The 20,127-nt window shown below is 39.6% G+C and overlaps 1 protein-coding gene and 1 pseudogene across 3 annotated transcripts in view; one reads left to right on the top strand and one right to left on the bottom strand.

Annotated features, from left to right (window-relative positions):
- The first annotated feature begins 1,403 nt into the window (after window positions 1–1,403).
- On the top strand, window positions 1,404–2,601 carry LOC107530235 (annexin A2-like; annotated as a pseudogene).
- A 4,260-nt stretch (window positions 2,602–6,861) lies between these two features.
- The window catches only part of CDC123 (cell division cycle 123), a 53,292-nt gene continuing 40,026 nt past the window's right edge, over window positions 6,862–20,127 (bottom strand). For 2 of the 3 annotated variants that reach the window (XM_016203922.2, XM_087823633.1), the window contains exons 11-13: window positions 15,131–15,259; window positions 10,995–11,132; window positions 6,862–10,142 (exon numbers count right to left, since the gene is read on the bottom strand). In XM_016203922.2, the coding sequence (XP_016059408.1) occupies window positions 10,116–10,142; window positions 10,995–11,132; window positions 15,131–15,259 (294 nt within the window). In that variant the 3' untranslated portion in view covers window positions 6,862–10,115. The remainder of the gene's footprint in view (window positions 10,143–10,994; window positions 11,133–15,130; window positions 15,260–20,127) is intronic. The other variant, XR_015715536.1, reaches the window with a different exon arrangement.

Raw genomic sequence — 20,127 nt, forward strand, 5'->3', positions numbered from 1 at the left:
GATGTCTGTGCATGGCTCTTGTTGAAAAGCGCTTGTTGTGCTGGGGAATGGGGACCGGGAAGGAGGCGGAATGTCTGAAAAGATGAGTGGAAAGCAGCCATAGAACATACTGAAGTTCTGCAGAATTTTTTTTTTTTAGAACAAGTAAGTGGAAGTAATTACACAGTTGGAATTTATTCACGGTTTAAGGGCCAGTACATGTTGGATCATGAGTGTTGCGAGATGGGATCTCAGCAATAGTTTTTTGATGACCCAGTTCAGTTAAGGAAAGACAAGAGCTTGTTAATAACTGGGCGTATTGATCTCACAATGTGAATAAAAAAGACAGATTAACATACACTGACCTTGCATTATTCAACTTGCCAACCTTGGGAGTGATGCATTAGTCCTGGTGGTCCTCCTGTTGTAGAAAGTGCTTTTTTGCTTTTTGACTCATTTTGAATTGTTCGTAAGTCAGAACACCTTCCATGATGCTACATTACATTCCATGAGGCCAAGATAGAGCACAGACCAAGCACGGCGAGAAAAGGATACCATTCTCACCCTCTCTAGGTTTACAATTTGTATTATTGAATTATCACCTATATCCCACAATACTGGACAGGGGTCTGGCTGTAAAAGAAACAATAATATCAAGATGCTGTGAATATCCTGGCACAGAAAGCATTCTTTGGATATAATTTCATGAGGAGCAAGCCACATGAGCCAGGCCTTAAAGGCTGGCTTTTAATAAGTAGAAGATTGGGGTGGGGGTTAAAGGGGTGGGAGTGGTGAGCCACAGCAAAATAGGTGTGATAAAGACATCCTCGGCTCTCTCAGGTAGTCTAGGTTGGCTGGAGAACAGTATGTTCATACTGGGCTTCATAAAGACAGGCTGGCAATATTGCATAGGGCTTTGAATGACATCTAAGAAGTCTGTACTTTAAAATTAAAGAAATTTTAAAATTTCTAAGAAATGGAGAGCCTCTGAGAGGCTTTAAGCATTAGAATGACTGGAATTGTGCTTCAGGAAAATTATTGCCATAGTAGTACAGAAAATTAAAGCTTCTTGAAGTGGACATCTAAGTTTTGGGGAAATTTTGAACCAAGTCTGATGAATAAGAAAGAAGTGTGATATGGAACTGTGTGTGACATTTGGTCAAAAAACAAGGTATTCAATAAAATATTAAATTTTTTTCTGTGGCTTCTAAATGGATCTAAAAAAACTTCCAAAAAGATTCAAGAAAAGGTTTTAGAGTGACAGCAGCATCACAAAAATAAGTGTAGAGTCTTCCCTAAAACACCCACCTTCGAGGACAAACCATTCTAGGGCAAAATCAATGTTCTTCTTTAAGGGAAACCAGAATTAGCTTGGCATCTGGGGACACTCACAGCTCTCGGCACCCAGCCCAGCTTCTTTCAAAATGTCTGCTGTTCACGAAATTCTGTGCTAGCTCAGCTTGGAGGGTGATCACTCTATGGGTCAGTCAAAGCCTACACCAACTTTGATGCTGACTGGGGTGCTTTGAACATTAAAACAACCATCAGGACCAAAGGTGTGGATGAGGTCACCACCGTCAACATTTTGACCAACCACAGCAATGAACAGAGATAGGATGTTGCCTTCGCCTACCAGAGGACCAAAAAGGAACTTGCATCAACACTGCTGTCAGCCTTGTCCAGCCACCTGGAGAGGGTGATTTGGGGCCTATTTAAAACATCTGCTCAGTATGATGCTTCGAAGCTGAAGGCCTCCATGAAGGGCTGGAGACTGATGACTCTCTCGAGATCATCTGCTCAAGGAGTTGAGCAGGTTGCTGCAAGAAATTAAGGGTTTACAAGGAAATGTGCAAGACTGATCTGGAGAAGGACTTTATTTCCAACACATCTGGTGACTTCTGCAAGCTGATGGTTGCCCTGGTGAAGGGCAGAAGAGCAGAGATGGCTCTGTCATTGATTATGAACTGACCAAAAGATACCCGGGATCTCTCTCGTGCTGGGGTGAAAAGGGCTGATATTCCCAAGTGGATCAGCATTATGACTGAGCAGAATATGTGTCACCTCCAGAAAGTATGTGAAACGTACAAGAACTACAGCCCTTACGACATGTTGGAGAGCATCAAGAAGGAAGTCAAGGGAGACCTGGAAAATACTTTCCTAAACCTGGTCCAGTGTATCCACAAGCCCCTGTATTTTGCTGACCAACTATATGACTCCATGAAGGGCAATGGCACTCGTGATAACGTCCTGATCAGAATCATGGTCTCCCACATTGAAGTGGATGTTGAAAATCAGCTCTGTCAGGCCTGGCCGGGCGTGGCTCAGCGGTTGAGCGCTGACCTTGGATCCAGGCGATCAGGGTTCAATTCCCGGTCAGGGCACATGCCCGGGTTGCGGGCTCGATCAATGACTCTCTCATCATTGATGTTTCTGTCTCTCTCTCTCCCTCTCCTTTCCTCTCTCTGAAATCAATAAAGATATTAAAAAAGAAAAAAAAAAAGAAAATCAGCTCTGTCTGAATTCAAGAGGAAGTACGGCAAGTCCCTATACTACCACCTCCAGCAGGATACCAGGAGTGACTTCCAGAAAGCACTGCTGTACCTGTGTGGTGGGGATGACTGAGGCCCGCAAGGGCTCTAGCATCCAGGAGCGGTGCTCCTATACTTCCAGCTAACAGTTCTAGAAAATCAGCTTGTGACTAGCCCCCTGCACCCACCCCTGTGAGCACAATGTTAGCATTGCCCCCCTGCTAGTCCCTATCTCAGTTGCCTAAACATTGCCTTGCTTTCCCTTCTAGTCTCTCCTTTTAGCCAAAGAAATGCACATCCCAAGGAGCTGGAAGTGAAATCTATGATGTGAAACACTCTGCTTCTTGTGTACTGTGTCGTAAATAGACGAATAAACTGAATTTTTAGTTTAGAAATTTTTTAAAAAATCATAATTATTACTTACATCACACAGTATACTCTTGAAATAGGTCTATGGCTCTCCACCCCCAGAACCAGCTTCTGGAAGTGCGACGTGACCTTCCCCTCACCCGTGACGGCTCTCTGTGCATCAACCTGGCTAGGCCACCGTCCCGTTACTCACCCCCACTCATCAGGGTCCTGCTGAGGAGGGACTGTGGCAGATGTAATTAAAGTCCCTCTCAATTAGCTTTAAGGGAGATTATTCTTGTGGGCCTGACTTAATCAACTGGAGGGCCTCCAAAGCAGGGTGTAGGTTTCCCTGAGAGAGACAAAATTCCACCCGTGGACAAGAGCTCGATGCCCATGCCCATGGAGTTCTAGCCTGCCCTAGACTTTGGATTTGAGTAGCCATCCCCTTACTTACATATATCAATCCCTTATTTATACACAAGCATATGTATATACTTACATATATGTTATATGTGTATATACATACATATACACACAGTAAGATTTTACACATACCTATCTATGTATGTACATATATATCTCATACTGGTCCTGCTGCTCTGGTTGAATTCTAATAGTTTACTTTCTTTATGAGAGCTAAGAAATTATTCTATGAGCAGGATGTACTATAAATGAATTAATTACATAAACACCATTGTTAGAAATTGTATTTAAGTTAAAACTAAAGCTGTGTGCTTTACTTTTCTGAGGTGCACTATAAAATCGCACCATTCTTACAACTGCAGCAGCTCTGGTTTATAATCAGATCTCACATGGCTTGAGCCTTAATCTGGGGTCTACAACCTGCTGAAATCATGTGTTAAAATTTTTCTGAGGAGAGGCCATAGCTTTCACCAGATCATCAAAGAAATCTATTTCTCCTCAAATTATTAAGATTCGCTGTAGCTTATTTTGAAAGTTATTCTGCATTTATACTCAGTTCCCAATGACTGATTGTATATATGCTATGAATGGACAGTTGACTCCCCAGCTGCTCACCTTGTTTCAAAATTATTGCTGACATTATAGAGATTTTCTTTTTTTCCCCCGAGAGGGGTTCGGGCCACTTGTAATTAGTAGGAGAAATTCAGTTTAAGTTTTTACTTGATTGAAAGTCCATAAATGCATGGTGAGATAATCTACCTAGAACTCTACACATTAAATGTGAGTCTCAAATAGTCAAGAAAACAGTGATGCACAAAATACAATTTAAGTCATCTTTAGTTCATACCGAGGCTTTAACAAAATTAAGTAATGATCAATTAGTGAATCTCAAAATAATTATATTGCTAAATATTAACTTCTGTTGTGTGGAGAGAGATTTGTACTACTTTATAAATTAAAAATCACTATGAACCACCAGTGTAAATTTGCATTAAACATCCATATTAGGTCTTTTAACAAATTAAAAAATTACTACTTAAAATATGTGAGAACAATTTTTTATCTTATTCAACTTAGCAGTTTCCTACATAGTTGAACATAAAGCCATCTTTTGGTTTTCTTTCTTGACTGGCCACACCTCAGTCTAGTCCTACCATTCTACACAGGTTCTAACTGTTGGATTTTCCCCCAGAAAAGCTTTGCGGCTTTCTAAGGAATCCCATCCATTCCAATGGTTTTAAATGTTAATGCATGCCAACTCCCCGTTTTCATTTCTAGCCAAACTACCTTTTGAGCTCCATCCAATACTTCTTGACACCTTTATTGGGAGAAGTCACTGGAATCTCAAATTCCTCATGTCCAAGACCAAAATCTTGATTTTCCTCTCTTAGTGATCCCTTCTAGTCTTTCTCATTATTAGAAAAACAGAATCACCGGCACTCCAATCAGAAACCTTGAGGAGGACTATGCTAAGTGAGATAAGCCAGTCAGAGAAAGACAAGTACCACATGGTTTCACTCGTGTGTGGAACGTAGCTAACAAAATAGAAACAGACTCAGATATAGAGAACAGACTGGCAGCTGTCAGAGTAGGGTGAAAAAGGTGAAAGGATTAAGCACAACAAAAACAACAAAAAAACAACTCATAGCCACAGACAACAATATGGTGATTAGCAGAGGGAATGGGGGTAGGGGAGGGAGAAGAGGGTAAAAGGGGGATAAATGGTGACGGAAGGAAGCTTGACTTGGGGTGGTGAACACACAATACAATATACAGATGATGTGTTACAGAAGCGTGCACCTGAAACCTATATAATTTTACTAACCAGTCACCCCAACAAATAAAGGAAACCTCGGCATCGGTCCTGACTCCTCCTTTTGCGTCAAGCCCTACATCCTGTCACTGCTTCCTCTCGCCTGCATCTCTAATCTCCTACCTCATTTCATCTCAATAGCACCCCTGTAGTGGAGGCCATTAGCACTCCTAGGCATCATTCTAACTGATCTGTTTTCCACAGACACCAGAATTACATTTCAAAACCCCCAATTAGGCTAGTCTCTCCTTTGCTTGAACCTCTCAATGGCTTTCCACCTCACGTGAGAATGAAAACCCAACGTCTTGGTCAAAAGCCCTGGCATGGTCCAGGCCCTGCCCATCTCTCCTCTCACCCACAATGACCTTTGAGTTGCTGCAACTCTACCCCAGGCTCTTCCCACCGTAGGCCTGTCTTGCATGCCTGCTCCTGTGTGGAACACTTGCCCCTTTCACATGGTTGGTTTCTTCTCATCATCAGATCTCAGCTTAACCATCACCTCCTAGGACAATCCTCTCATCAAAGTAGACATCTGTATCGCACTCCACTATTGTTTACAGTACCCGCTCACCCCAGTCCCTCTCTCTTTACCTGTGTGTTTAACATGGTGTACCATACTGTCCGATCTGGGAAGGCAGGGACGTTGAGCACCCAGCAGTCCATTGAACATCTGCCAAATGAGTCCCTGCAGCAGTGTTCTCACCTTAATGCTCCACCTGTTAGCTTTCCAGTCTGTATATTTAAAATTGTTGTTTTATTTTGGTTTACTTGTTTAAAAAAAAAAAGACACAATTGAATGTATTCTTTCTTCAGGTAATTAATGCCAGACTCACTGCCCAAACCCATACATGGGGCTTTTAGCTATGTTGTCAACTACTTAGTGGTTACTAAGCCCCATACTCCTATTTCCCAAGCCTCTTCTTGATGTGTACACGTAATATATTTGCACTGTGTGCGAGTGGGGAGTTTACCATTATTTATTTTCTTAGCATACTTACTAAAACTGTTTTCTACGAGCCAATACAACATGTGACTAAATAACATTTAAAGAGAAATTTTGTTTGGTGCAGACCTGGTACCTCTTTGTGAAGCAGCAGCTGAGGAAACTCGGGCGCTCACCATGGCCCACAAAGAGCTCAAGGAATGAGTCAAGGCCGAGAACAACCACTTTATTAACCTGAAGGTGGCAGGCAGGATGGCTCTGTGAAGCAGGTTAAGATGAGGCATACAGCACCTATTAACCTAAAGGCCTACTGAGAAGAACAGGGTTTCTGGATGAGGCAGGTCAGATTCCGATTTAATGGGCCAACAATCAGTGAAACACACACCCGCCCAGCTAGACATGCAGGATGAAGATACTTCTGTATGTTCCAGCAGCAGGCAGGGGGTGTCTACCAAAAAGGAGACCTGCTACTTTACTCCAGAACCCAGTACTCCAGACCACAACGACATTCTCAATTAGAAAAACGCAATTTGGTGCCACCACATCCTGACCACTACAGTATAGTTTTTTCTCCTTTCATTTCCCCTTCCCCATTCCTTTATTGTACAAAGTACATGCACAAGATCTGCTTTTTTTAAAAATTTAAATGGTACATTTTGATCGACATCAAATGGAAATGTGATGGGGGAAAAACACTGGCTCTGTAAAATATCCCTTTTCTCCTTTAGTGTGGCCTGCTCATTCAGCTCTTATCTTTATAGTCCAATAGTTATTTTGCTCTCTCAGTTAAACAAACAAAAAATAAATAAAAATCTTTGCATACCTTGTTCAATTGGAGAATTTTAATATTTTTCATTTATTATTGTGAAATCAAGGACAATTTTATAATTTTTTTTGTTACAGGTAGGGCAATGTGTCTTTAAGTAGGGACAAATTACAAAAAATGAATCCTAGATAGGTTTCCCTTCAAATCAAGCGTCTTGTTGTTTAAATAAACTTGTTTTTATAAAATATGTCTAAAAATGGCTAAGTCACCTCTCAAGATCAGCCTGGTTAGTATAACATGAAACTGGTTAATAAACATGAAACTGAATTAATCTTTCAAAGACAGTTATTTTTCAATTTCTCTGTATTTATTATCTCTCCTTTTAGTTACTCTACATACAAATATGTAAGATGAATTTGCACTTTTATTTAAAAAACAATTTTTTTGAAAACAGCATTATTAAAATAACTTGTCAGCCTGGCCAGTGTGGCTCAGTGTCGACCTAGGAACCAAGGGGTCAGGGCACATGCCCAGGGTTGCGGGCTTGACCCCAGTAGGAGGCGTACAGAAGGCAGCCAATTGATGGTTCTCTTTCATCAACGTTTCTCTCTCTCTATCCCTCTCCCTTCTCTAAAACTCAATAAAAACGTATTTAAAATGGTAATAACAATAATTTGTCCTTGTTGAAACATAGCCTAAAAAATATTAGGCTGAAAAATCCTTAGAGAAAAACAGTTCTTTTGCGGTCTTGATTCTGCTGCAATTAAGGTTTTGCACACATCTCAACTCTTCTAGGCAACAATTTTCTCCTGTATTAAAAAAAAAAAAAAAAAAAAAAGATAGGAAAGGAGGGAGGGAGGGAAGGAGGGAGGAAAAGGCACTGAGCTGAATGATCTCTCAAGTCCCTTTCCACTCAAAATTTTCTTGATTCTGTTATGAAGACATTAATAAATACACAGAGGTCTGCAGAGCAAAATGATACTAGCTACAATTGTCAGGGGCTCATCACGTGCGATGCACTATATGAAAAGCTCTACATGGCTCTCTCATTTAATAGATGCATATACCAATGATTATTATTCTCCGACTTTATAGGAAAGAAAACAAACTTAAGCTCTAAAAACTCAGTCATATAAGGTTTATGTGGGGTTTTTCCCCAGACACAATCCTCAATTACCAAAAGGAGAAACAGCTGAGTAAATAGGAAAAATTATGAACTTAGAAAAGAAAAATCAAAGTGAGACTTTTTAAAGCAGCACTTTTGGGCAAAGTCCGCTGTACTGGAGGAGCATGGTACATGCCACTGCCTGCAGGACAAAGGGAACATGAGATGCCAACCTGTCAAAATCACCAGATGCAATGTCTTCTCTTCAGAAAACAGGATTTCAGGACCAGGCAAAAGAAAAACACGGGTATTTACTTTCAGAAGTCAAGCGAACCTGAGGTACTTCCAAGAAAGAACAGATAATGCCCAAAATAAAAGAATTCAAAAGTAATCTTTAAACAGGCATAAGTGGTATTTGAATTTAAAAGAATATTTTCTTTATGCTACCCTATATTTAATATTAACATCAGGATAATAAACTAAAATTAAATATAGTAAAGGAAACAATGAACAAAAATTACATTTTTTAATGTAAAGTGAGAGTTGAACTCAATTTCCCTAAGAAAATAAGTGCAAAATTTTAATGAGTTTTACACCACAAACTGTATTGTTTATGAAATATTTTGCTTGATTCTTTTTATTATATATAGTCTGAATTTTTTCAACTGGTATCAATACATTTATTTATTATTATTATTTTTACTAGTAAAATATCACCATGGTGAAGCCAGTTTCCAGTGTTAAGTTTAAACCTACTCACACACACACAAAAAAGCCTTCCGCTATAAGCTAACAGACACTCATGAGCAGTTTAAGAAAACGAAAATATTTTTGAAGCACCTATATGTCAAACAATTGACCTCAGAAATGGCATTTGAGCCCCGCTGGCGTGGCTCAGTGGTTAAGCGTCAACCTATGAACCAGGAGGATTCAGTCCGGGCACATGCCCAGGTTTCAGGCTCAATCCCCAGCAGGGGACATGCAGGAGGCAGCTGATCAATGACTCTCTTTCGTCCATTGATGTTTCTCTCTCTCCCTCTCCTTTCCTCTCTCTGAGATCAATAAAAATACATTTAAAAAAGAAGAAATGACATTTGATACACTGAGAACAAAGATCACAACTTGATCTTTGTACTTTGTATTTAAAGCATGAATATCAAGTGCTTATAACTGAGAAGCCACACAGAAAGCTACGGGATTGTGAGAGTCCAAAGAGAAAGGATATGCTTCAGCATCACACATAAGCTGACATAACTGTACAAAGAAGGCAGCTCTGTCTCACCTCTCTTCATATCTTCCTTGCGCAGCACTCACATGTGTCTCCTGTGCTAAGAAACATCCCTCCAACTAGTAAGATATTCTTTGATACCATGTTAAACAGATACCCTGGGAAACCATAACGTCTGTTTCTTCAAACTGCTCTGACGTAAAATAACACATGAACAGCACTTAGCAGAGTGTCCTGCATATATTCAGTGCCAAATCAATAAGATATCACCATGATGATCATCACCATCAATTAGGCCACGGAAGAATAATTACTGAAACTGTGGTCTAAAAAGTGAATCTACCTCTCAACGATTCTAGTATCTTTTAAAAAGGCCAAATTCTAATTAAATCTGTGATAGCTTTACTAATATACGCTATATTAAGATGGTTGTAATATATTGGAATTTTCAAGGTTATTTCAGTTTGAGAAGTCTGCATTCTTTTAGCTATACCCAAATTGAAGCTAAACTGACAGAAAGATTAAATGAAAATCCTCAGAGTAGAAAAAATATTTTCTATAGTAATATGAGGTTCTATTTTTTCCAACAGAGAGGGAATGATTAGATTAGGAAAGAATCCACTTCTTTATAACAAATATAATTTGCCCACCTACCTGATAGGTATAAAAATAGCACAAGAAACAAAAATACATCTAAATAGACTGAGTCAAAAGAGAAAGGTACTTCATAGAAAGTATTTTATCATCAGAACAGTATGGTTTCCTATGTTTAAGTTCTATTTATTATGTTATTTTTACAAGTAGCAAAGTCCCTCTGTTTTTCCCCAGCTTCATATACATGAATATAAAAAGCAACTGATTTCCACATTGCCCACCCCACCCCATCCGACTGGGTTGACAGGAAGTTGTGAACCATGAACAGCTTCCTGAAGGAGCAGTGGTTTCCTCCTTCACTTGGTCTTGAACTCTAGCACTCTACTCAGTCATCCTCTTGCTGATTTCTTTTCTATCAAAGGAAACCAAGACTGCATTAAAATAGCACATTCTAACTGGCACATTTAATCAGCCAAGATCATTTGTTCTGTCAGCAAGTATCATTTTTTAGAGGCCTTGGCAAAAGATGTGGGTGAAAATTATCATGGAAAAACATGCCTGAACTTATTTACTCAACTAGTTTATCACTTTGGCTCCGGGGCATATTATCCTCAGGTATTTGAGTATTTTCTACTCTCTTTTCTACAGGTACAAATATTCCCACCCAGAAACACACACACGAACATAAATATTCACTTTCTCCCTTGAGTGACCACAGCACGGCTCTGATCTCCTCTTAGCCCTGTAACTCCAGTGGACATACTTTCTTTAAAATTAGTACTGTGAAAATGATTCAAAAAGCATGCACATCATAAAAACATTTTTTGGCATTCTAATTATTAAGTAAGTTACTCCTTCAGCCCTAGCTGGTTTGGCTCAGTGGTTAGAGTGTTGGGCCTGTGGACTAAAGGGTCCTGGGTTTGATTCCAGCCAAGGGCATATACCTCAGTTGCAAGCTCATCCCCAGCCCCGGTGGGAGCACGTGCAGGAGGCAACCAATCGATGTGTCTCTCGCACATCAATAATTCTCTTTCTCTCTCTCCCTTCCACTCTCTCTGAAAAGCAATGGAAAAAATATCCTCAGGTAAGGATAAAAAAAAAAAGTTATTCCTTCAGCTCACATTACAAACTGTTTTAAAATGACCCAATTCAGTAATTCTCCTTAAGTTCATAGACATCAAAGAAGTCTAAGCAGAACAAGACTAAAATAAAATATTAAAAAGCCAATTTGAAAACAAAGATGCTAAGTACATATAGGCTTTACCAGCTTAAGGAAATCGATGAGTTTGTGAGCATCTTCCCCAGTAGAGAGGTCTACAAAGTCCTTGGGCAGTCGATAGCTCAGATAGGGACTGGGCTGCACTGTAACTTCACTGTTTGTACAACGGAAAGCTGGAGAATCCTTTACCAAAAAAAAAGAGAGAAAAAAAGAGGAAAGTCTATGAGAAATTTTAAGTCTCTTCTCCAAACTGGAAAAGATTCTATCAAAACAATTTCAACTCCTTGTTCTCTTCTGTACTAAGAAAGGATGAAATAAGATTTTGAAGTAAAAGAAGACACCAAGACTATAAAATATTTCTACATATTGACTACAATATAAACATGAGGTACCTGAAAAGTGTCATCCTAGAGAGCGAGGCCATTCCCTAAATGCTGCCAGGGTGCAGCCTGTGTGCAGTACAAATAGGGTATGTGTCTCTTTAGTTCTGAATGGGTCACAGGTGGCAGGCTAGTTATTGGTGGCCTCGAGCAATCTCATACAGGCCAGACTGCTTTATAAATATTACCGTTTTCTTCAGGTGCAATTAGGAAACACTGCCTTAGAAAGTAAAGTTAATAGTGAGGGGAAGCAACTGCTTTGAATTCCTAACACCTTTATACTTCTATGTAATTTAACTTATTTATGTATCTGTCCCATCACCTATGCAAAACTGCAAGCAAAACTGCAAATTCAGGTATCACACTGAACAAGTCTTCACATTCTTTCATGTACAGTTGACCCTTGACAACAGGGAGGTCAGAGCAGTGGAAAATCCTTGCATAACTACAGTTGGCCCTCAGCTTATGCAGTCCCAACCTTGGAGCTAACCCTTCAGCAGTGCAGGTTTTAACTGCATGGGTCAATTGGAAAAATATCCAAGTGCAAGTGGGCACATGCAGTTCAAACCCATGTTGTTCAAGGGTCAACTGTACCTGCTTAGAGCCTGCATATAATATTTACACGTTGCCTTGTGCCAAAAAGGATTTCAGAGACAGAGGCCTTGGGTTTGGACTTCACTATGACAGATATCTAGCTGAGGGATGGATGTGTCCAGCAGATGGGGACAGGCAAGAAGATTGAATGGAATAAGACCTAGAAAGCAGGCCAGTTTTGACAGACCAATCATCTGACAGATATTCATTAAACACCTACTTTGTGCTGGACCTTTTTCTAGGTATGGGAGATAAACTGATAAACAAGACAGGTAGACAGCCAAACAAATACATTAACAAGATTATTTCAGATAGTACAAAGTGTTATAATAACAAAACCACAGGCTGCTATCATAGAGAACCAGGTAGGCCACTTTAGAGGGGCAGTCAGATAAGACCTTGCTAAAGAGGGGACATCTGGATGGAGAGCTGGAAAGTATGATAAAAACAGTCTCCTGAGATCTGCGAGCAGAACATGGCTTTGAAGGCAGTGCAGAGACGCAGGGCTTTGAGCTTCAAGAAACAGAAGGAGGGGCAGGTTTCTGGGAAGTGGAAAACAGACAGGACGTGACGCTGGGAAAAGGCAGGAGCCGGTTCCTGTTTCCCTTTGTTATCCCCCAACTTCCAAAATAATGTTGCTTAAACTGGAAGGAAGGAAGGGAGAAGGGAGGGAAGAAAAAGGAAAGACTTGATCATACTTGGTCCATAGATTGACTCTTGTACAAACTTCTTCTATTCAATAACTGTGTCTCTCATATTTAAAACTAAGCCTCTCTTGAATAATTTACATTCTTCTCCTAGACTCAGATTTAACGGCCCACAGTTGTAAGATACCAGCAGGGCAAAATTCCTTCTCATTAATTCAACACTCATTAACTGTGCCTAGCAGTGCGCTATGCCCTGCGGATACGTGGAGAAGAAGCACTGCCCCGTGCTCAGAAGCTGGCCATCTAAGGCAGGGCACAGACAATTCAGCAGGCAGGCGCCACACAGTGGGCAAGGGCATTAACAGGGAGAAAAATCGAGTTGAGTCAGATCTACAGAAACAGGGCCAAAGAGGCCCCAGGACAGAGTAAGGATGAAAAGAATTATTTCAGAGATGGACAAAAGGAAAGCTGGTCACACTGAAGGCAGGGCAGCAGCCAGAAGAGCCGGAAGAAACCCAGGAGGGGAGCATGTGCCCCAGAAGCCGAGGGAAGAGGAGTGATGAGACAAGAGGGTAGCACATTCAAATGGTGCCAAACAGCTGGGTGAGAGGAGGGCAGTACATTGTTTACTTGAATTAACAACAAGGCCGGGGAGCGTTTGCCAAGAGCAGTCTATGTGGATGGCAGGGACTGAGGTTAAACGGGCTGGGGAGTGACGGGGGAGAAGGGTGAGAAGCAGCAGGCAGCAAGGACAGATGGCCATGTAAGGAAGTGGCTGTGACAATATACAACTACTGAGCAGTTACAAAAAAGCGAGTTCCTTAACAGCATGAGGTAAACTAGTATGACCCCACTATGTAAAAATGTGGTGCATTTATACAAAAAACTGTCTGGAAAAAATATTAAGTGGTGAGGATGGCTATTTCTAGGTGGTAGGATTCCTAGTCTTGCTTCTCTAATTCCCTTCTCTTTTTTAAAATTCCCATGTTAAAAAAAAACAAATAACTGGATTTTTTTTATTTATTATTTTTTTGTTAATCCCCACCTGAGGATATTTTTTCCATTGATTTTCAGAGAGAGTAGAGAGGAGAAAGGAAGGGGAAGAGAGGGGGAGAGAGGAAAAGAGGGAGAGAGAGACATATCGACTGGTTGTCTTTCACACGTGCCCTGACCAGGGATTCAAACCTGCAACCCAGATGCGTGCCCTTGGCCAGGGATTGAACCCACGACCCTTCGTTGCATAGGCCAACGCTCTAACCAATGAACCACATAGGCCAGGCCAAAAACATCTGTTTTTAAAAAGATGTAAAATACAATACTCACAAGTTAATACTAAATGAAAAATTTGAGCCTGGCCGGGTGTGGCTCAGCAGTTGAGCATCGACCTAGGATCCAGGAGATCATGGTTCAATTCCGGGTCAGGGCACATGTCCGGGCTAAAGGCTCAATTCCCACTAGGGTGTGTGCAGGAGGCAGCTGATCAATGACTCTCATTATTGATGTTTCTATCTCTCTCTCTCCCTCTCCCTTCCTCTCTCTGAAATCAATAAAGATATACTTAAAAAAACAAAAACAAAAAAACCCTTGAGATATATAAGTTCATATGCAGTATATCTGTATGTAGAAAAGGCATGTGGGTCTCAAGGCAGTAGGATTATGGGTGATTTAGAATTTCCTTTAAAAATGAACATGTAGTACTTTAATAGGCAGACTGAAGCTTTACAAAGTTGTTTAAAGGAAGTTTGGCTGTGAAGATATGGGCTTAAAGATTTTGTCTTTGTAAGATGGAATATCTGAATATGGTTAACTACTGAGAGGTAGGAATTGGTAGGCAGAAAGAGACAGGAAAAACAGGAAAGACAATAAATGACAGCACAAGGTATGTGGAGAGATGGGAAGGAATGATATGCTGGGCAGGTGGAGGTGTGACTTAGGAGGACGGCTGTAGACAAGGTTGGAGGTTTGATGACAATGAAACTGACTGAATTCTCACCAATGGATTATCTTTTCCTATGAAGAAGGACATGAAATCCCTGCTGCGAAGAAAAGGAAGAGAGAGGATCAGAGGAGCATTAAAACATGTGAAATGCCCACTGTGGCTGATGGAAGAGAAGCTGATGAGGGAAACGAAACACTGTAATAAGGACCACTTGAACTTGGGGTAATGGCCATGAAGAGACCCTAATCTGAGCACCTGGGTCATGTGCCTCTGTCACTGTCAGCAGCCTGGGGACCAGATCAGAATATACAGACCTGTGAACTGACCTCACCCACTGGGATAAAGTTATTCCAGGTAGGCAGAACACAAGGAGCCAAGAAAAAAAAAATTACCAGAAAAAAATATATCAGATGACCATTATTTCTTTAAATAAATTTGAATGAATGAATCTGCACGCACACCTTTTTTTGCTCACCTCCATGGGAAAGAATCTATTAGTAAATATGTTATATTCTATACTTCCCAAGGGTGTAAGTCACTGCCTATCCTAGTGCCTAGAGAACTACCCATTACTGAGAGGATTAAAAGATTTCCTTTGTGTCTTTATTTTTACCATCTTACCTGCTCCAGAGCATCTCCTTCACTAAAATCACCTTTTAGGTTTCGTTCAGATATCAGTTCTTCCCAAGTAAACAGCAGTGAATCTGTTACCTCACCAAATGGATTAAAATCGATTAGCCACACCTTCCCCTGTAGGACAGAAAGAAAAATTAAGAGGCATAGACTAAAATCAAACATTCAAACTCTATAATCTGTCTTATAAGAAAGATCATTTTCATATTATTTTACCTAAAATACAATCTTTAAAAATCGTATAACTTATTTCAAAGATAGTTAATTCCCCCAGGTCCCATTAGAGAAAGTCCTCCAGGTTTTATTGAAAAGGAGCCACCTGTCTAAATCAAGTGTCACTGCCTTATCTAAGGGAAGGCCGCCTGTAAATGCAGAGAAGAGGCCTAGAAAAGAAAAGCTGATGAAAACATATATTTCAAGTCCTGCCTCAAATCACATGGGAATTTAAGTCAAAAATCCAAGCAGGAAAAAGGAAAATCTCACAGAAAGTTAAACTGAGCATGACTCAAGTGCGGTCAGGGGGTGTCTGATTATCTTTCAAGATCATCTTTGCCCTGCGGAGGCAGGAAAGAGCCAGAACTTCCTGAGAAGCTGCTGCTGCAAAGGGTGCTTTTTTTAAGTATATAGAAACAGGCATGGAAATGCTCAGTTTTCTTTCATTTTAATGTAATATTTGTTTGTCTACATGTTAGAGCTTAATAGCACATGAAGGGGAGAGCTAAAAAAATATATCAATCCTTAAAAGAAATATCTAACTTCTACTCTGAGGAGAGGTAAGCAATGTGACAGGCTCAGGCTCAGAGGAACAACCCTTTTGAGCTGTCAGAGTGAGTTCAGTTAGTGTCAGGGGCATCTTAGGATAAAGTGGTAGAGCACTGACATTAAAGAACTGGGAATCTGAAATCCTGCCAAGAGAGTAAAGACTACAGATGACCACGGTGATATATGTGACATTTACTAGACACGTGTTTCCTTCAAAATTTTATCTTTGCTCCTCTTGATTTTTCTCAAAACGTTCATATCATTGAATCGTATTGTTGTTGATAATTAGGTTTTTCTGTAAATGAGTAGTAATCATGTCTTGATCAGACATAAGTGTGTGAAATTACAAATGCCTAAGAACTAGGTTGCCGAGCTACCATCACCAATATCTAGCACTGTTCCTCATATGGGTTAAAGAAAAACTTTTTTTTTTTTTTTTTTAGAAAATTTTTAAGAAATATCTTATTAGGCCTTGCTCCCAACAGCAGAAACATCTGTTAAGTGGCAAAGAACCATTACAGGAAGTTTGCACCACACATCGTTTGGGTAAGTTCCTCATTTTATACAATCCCAGGAGAAAGCCTACATCAGTTCCGCATCCACTTGTACAGTCTTTGACTACATGAAATAACGTGAAGTAATGTCAGCCACAAACTTCTTGATACAATGTCAGCTTTGCTTCTGGGGCAATTACTAAGATGTTTTTGATGTGCTATATGTTATTTCAACAAAATGGGTATTTTCTGACTTCCAAACCCTTTCTCCTTGAGGTTTTATAACCAGTAAAACCATCTCATTATAAAAAGAAAAAATATCGGAATATAAAGTTCTATAAACTAAAAATATGGTATACTGTAAAAAACAAAACAAACTTAAAAACACAAATAGATGACTACTTTTAGAACTAGTACCTGGCAGAGTTTGTTCTATAGTTCAGAAGACATCCGCTAATTCAAAGAAAAAGAAAAATAGCTGTCATCAGGCATAAAACTATCAAGATGAGGATTTTATAGCTAGAACATGGTTTTTATGTGACATCTCAGGCAGGAGACGACCTGAGAAATATTTTTAGGCAATCCATCAGATAAGACCCACATATAACCCTTCTTATAATCTACCAGCTGACCAGCCCCACAACCCAAATAAATCTCTGCACTAGACAGACACTATGTCATGCACTGGGGCATAAAGATTAATAACACAGAATCTATTCCTTCAAAGAGCTCAGCCCAGACCAGGCGACACACACCAAAAAAGAGAAACAAAAGCCATCCACAATCACAGTACACAGGGGACAACGGTCCAATACAGATAAGAAGAGGGTATTATAAGACTCTAGTAGAATGTAAGGAGAACCTACCTAAATCTGCATGGTGAAGCTGGAAAAGCTCACCATAGTAACTCAGAATTTGAAGATGAAGGTGATGATGATCTGGGAGGGTGGATGGTGGGAAGAAAATCAGACCATTTCGGGGAAAACAACAATAACAAAAACTAACAGGTGTGAAGGCCATGAAAAGACAGTCCACTCTGGGAACAGGTTATTTTCCAGAGTGTACAATAATACATGGGGGTCCCAGAAAATGGGGGCTACGGGAACTTTAAAAACCTCTCGTTCCAAATCAGATGAAAAACTGGTTAAAATAATCCCTTTAAATGTATAAATGAGATTACAAGAAAGGGGATCCCAGGAGCCAGAAATGAGGAGGAACCTAAAAAACAGAAATAAGCATACAAATTGATGCAGTGGGAAGCCTTGGGTGAGCTTTCCTCCCAGGAACCTCAGGGAAGGGTTTAATATGCACACAGGACAGGAGACTGGCCACGAGGAAGGGGATCAGAACCAAGAAGTGAACTTCAGAGGGCTACTACCTCAGTCAAGGAAGTATAATATAAAACTCCTAATGACTAGAAAAAGAAACAATGAGCTTGTCTTTCTCTAACTGGAGTTTGGGGAACGTGGAAGCAGCAAATGAAAAATTTTGAACTAAGAATCTTTGGGATTCTCACAGATTAAAAAATAAGTTCACTGAAGATGAACTCATGGTAAAATAAACACACTGGTTTACAAAACCAAGAGTAAGTAACATGAATGAGAATATGCAAATAGAACAACCAGGGGTTAAAGCCAAGAACTGAGGAAAATCATCATCAATCTGAAAGACAATACAAAATAAAGATACTGGTGTTAGGACAACTGGGTAAAAATCCAGAAAAAGACAAAGTTGAATCCATTATCACATGCCAGGACAAATGCCAAATAGATCAAAGACAAATGTACAAGCAGTAAGCCATAAAAGAACTAGGGAAAAAATGGGGAGGTATTTTTTTAAACTATGACTCAAACTGAAAAGTCATAAAATAAATAATATATTTGATCTCCATGGCAAAAGACTAATAAAGTGGGATAATCCCAAAGGCCTAATCTCTAGAATACATAAAGCACTCCTATATGTTAAGGATAATAAATAAGACAATAGGAAAAAATGGAAAAGATATGAGGCAAGAGTTCACAGAAATGACCCTTATGTATATGAAAAAGATAAACTGCATCCTCATTCATAATTAAAAAAATGGAACTTGAAACTATTCTGAAACATCACTTTTCATCTATCAAACCCACCACCACCAAAACCCTAGAAAGTTTGACCATATACCCTGCTGGCAAGCTTTGAGGAAATACCCAGGTATATTTCCAGTAGAATTATTTGGTGTAGCTTCGACAGAGGGTAAACTGCAATGTATATCAAAATTAAAATGCATTTAGCCTTTTGAGCTAGCAATCCCACTTCTAGGAATTTATCCTGTAGATATATTTTGCACATGTGTGAAACAACATATATATGGGATGTTTGCCAAAGCACAATTTTCAAAAGACAGAAACAACTTATGTGTTCATCCATAGGGAAGTAACTAAACTAAACAGTGGATCCACAGCACAAAACAGTGGGCCACAGTAAGAAGTTGAAAGCTCTCCAAGACACATTGTTTTAAAAAAACGTTTGAAAAGCAAGGTGTATATCATATGCCAACTCTGTGTAAGAAAAATGAAACAAAGATATTCCTTCTTTTTGCAGGAAGAAATACTGGAAGGATATGTAAGAAACTAATAAAAATGAACTTGCAGGAGAACAGGGGATCAGAGGTTTCTACATATATTTTCACACTGATTTGATTTTTAAGCAATGTGAACGTATTAGAAATTAAAAACTTAAAAATAACTCAGTAGGTTTACAGAGCAATGTTTTCCAGGGGCTAGGGCGCAGGGAGGGTCATGAGAAAATTTCGAGGAGTGAAGTAGTTTTACATCATCATTGTAGTAGTGGTTACAAAACTAGATGTGTTTTTCAAATTCATACAATTATACACTAAAAAAGATAAGCTCAACTCTATGTAAATTATATCTCAAAAAAATCTAAGCAAAAAAGAAAATCAATAATTTTAAATGATTTGAAATATAAAACAAATCAAACCTAAAACACAAGATACTACGAAAAAATAAGCAGATTTGAAAAGTAACCAAAAAGAATCTACAGAAATGAAAAATATAGCTGAAACAATTTAAAACTTAGTGAAGCCCTGACCAGTTTGGCTCAGTGGCCAAAGCATCGGCCTGTGGACTGAAGGGTCCTGGGTTTGATTCTGGCCAAGGGCATGTACCTTGGTTGCAGGCTCAATCCCCCGCCCCAGTAGGGGCACGTGTGGGAGGCAGCCAATCGATGAGTCTCTCGAACATTGGTGTTACTCTCTCTCTCCTTTCCACTCTCTGAAAAGCAATGGAAAACATATCCTCAGGTGAGGATTAAAAAAAGTAATAATAAAAAATAAAATAAAATTTACTGAATAGGTTAAACATATCAGATCAGAAATAGCTGAAGGAGAACTAGTAAACTGGAAGATATATCTGAGAAAATCACAAAACACAGTAGAGAGAGAGAAAGAGGCAGAAAATGAGAAGTCAAGAGACATGAGGATAAAGTGAGAAACTCTAACATACCTACATGTAAATAAAGTTCCAAAGGCCAAATGATAAAAAAAGAAGAGGCAATACTTGAAAAGGCAGCTGAGAATTCTCCACAGTTAACAAAGGAAATAAATTTTTAGACCTAGGAAGTATGACCCAAAAAAGAAAAGAAGCCAAATAACAATGGAACAGTGTCTTCAAAGTGCTGAGACAACAGAACCAGTCAACTGAAAATTATATACCCAGCTAAGCCTGTCAT

Source organism: Miniopterus natalensis, chromosome 1, assembly GCF_054644295.1.
Source record: "Miniopterus natalensis isolate mMinNat1 chromosome 1, mMinNat1.hap1, whole genome shotgun sequence".
In the NCBI taxonomy this organism is placed as follows: Eukaryota; Metazoa; Chordata; class Mammalia; order Chiroptera; family Miniopteridae; genus Miniopterus; species Miniopterus natalensis.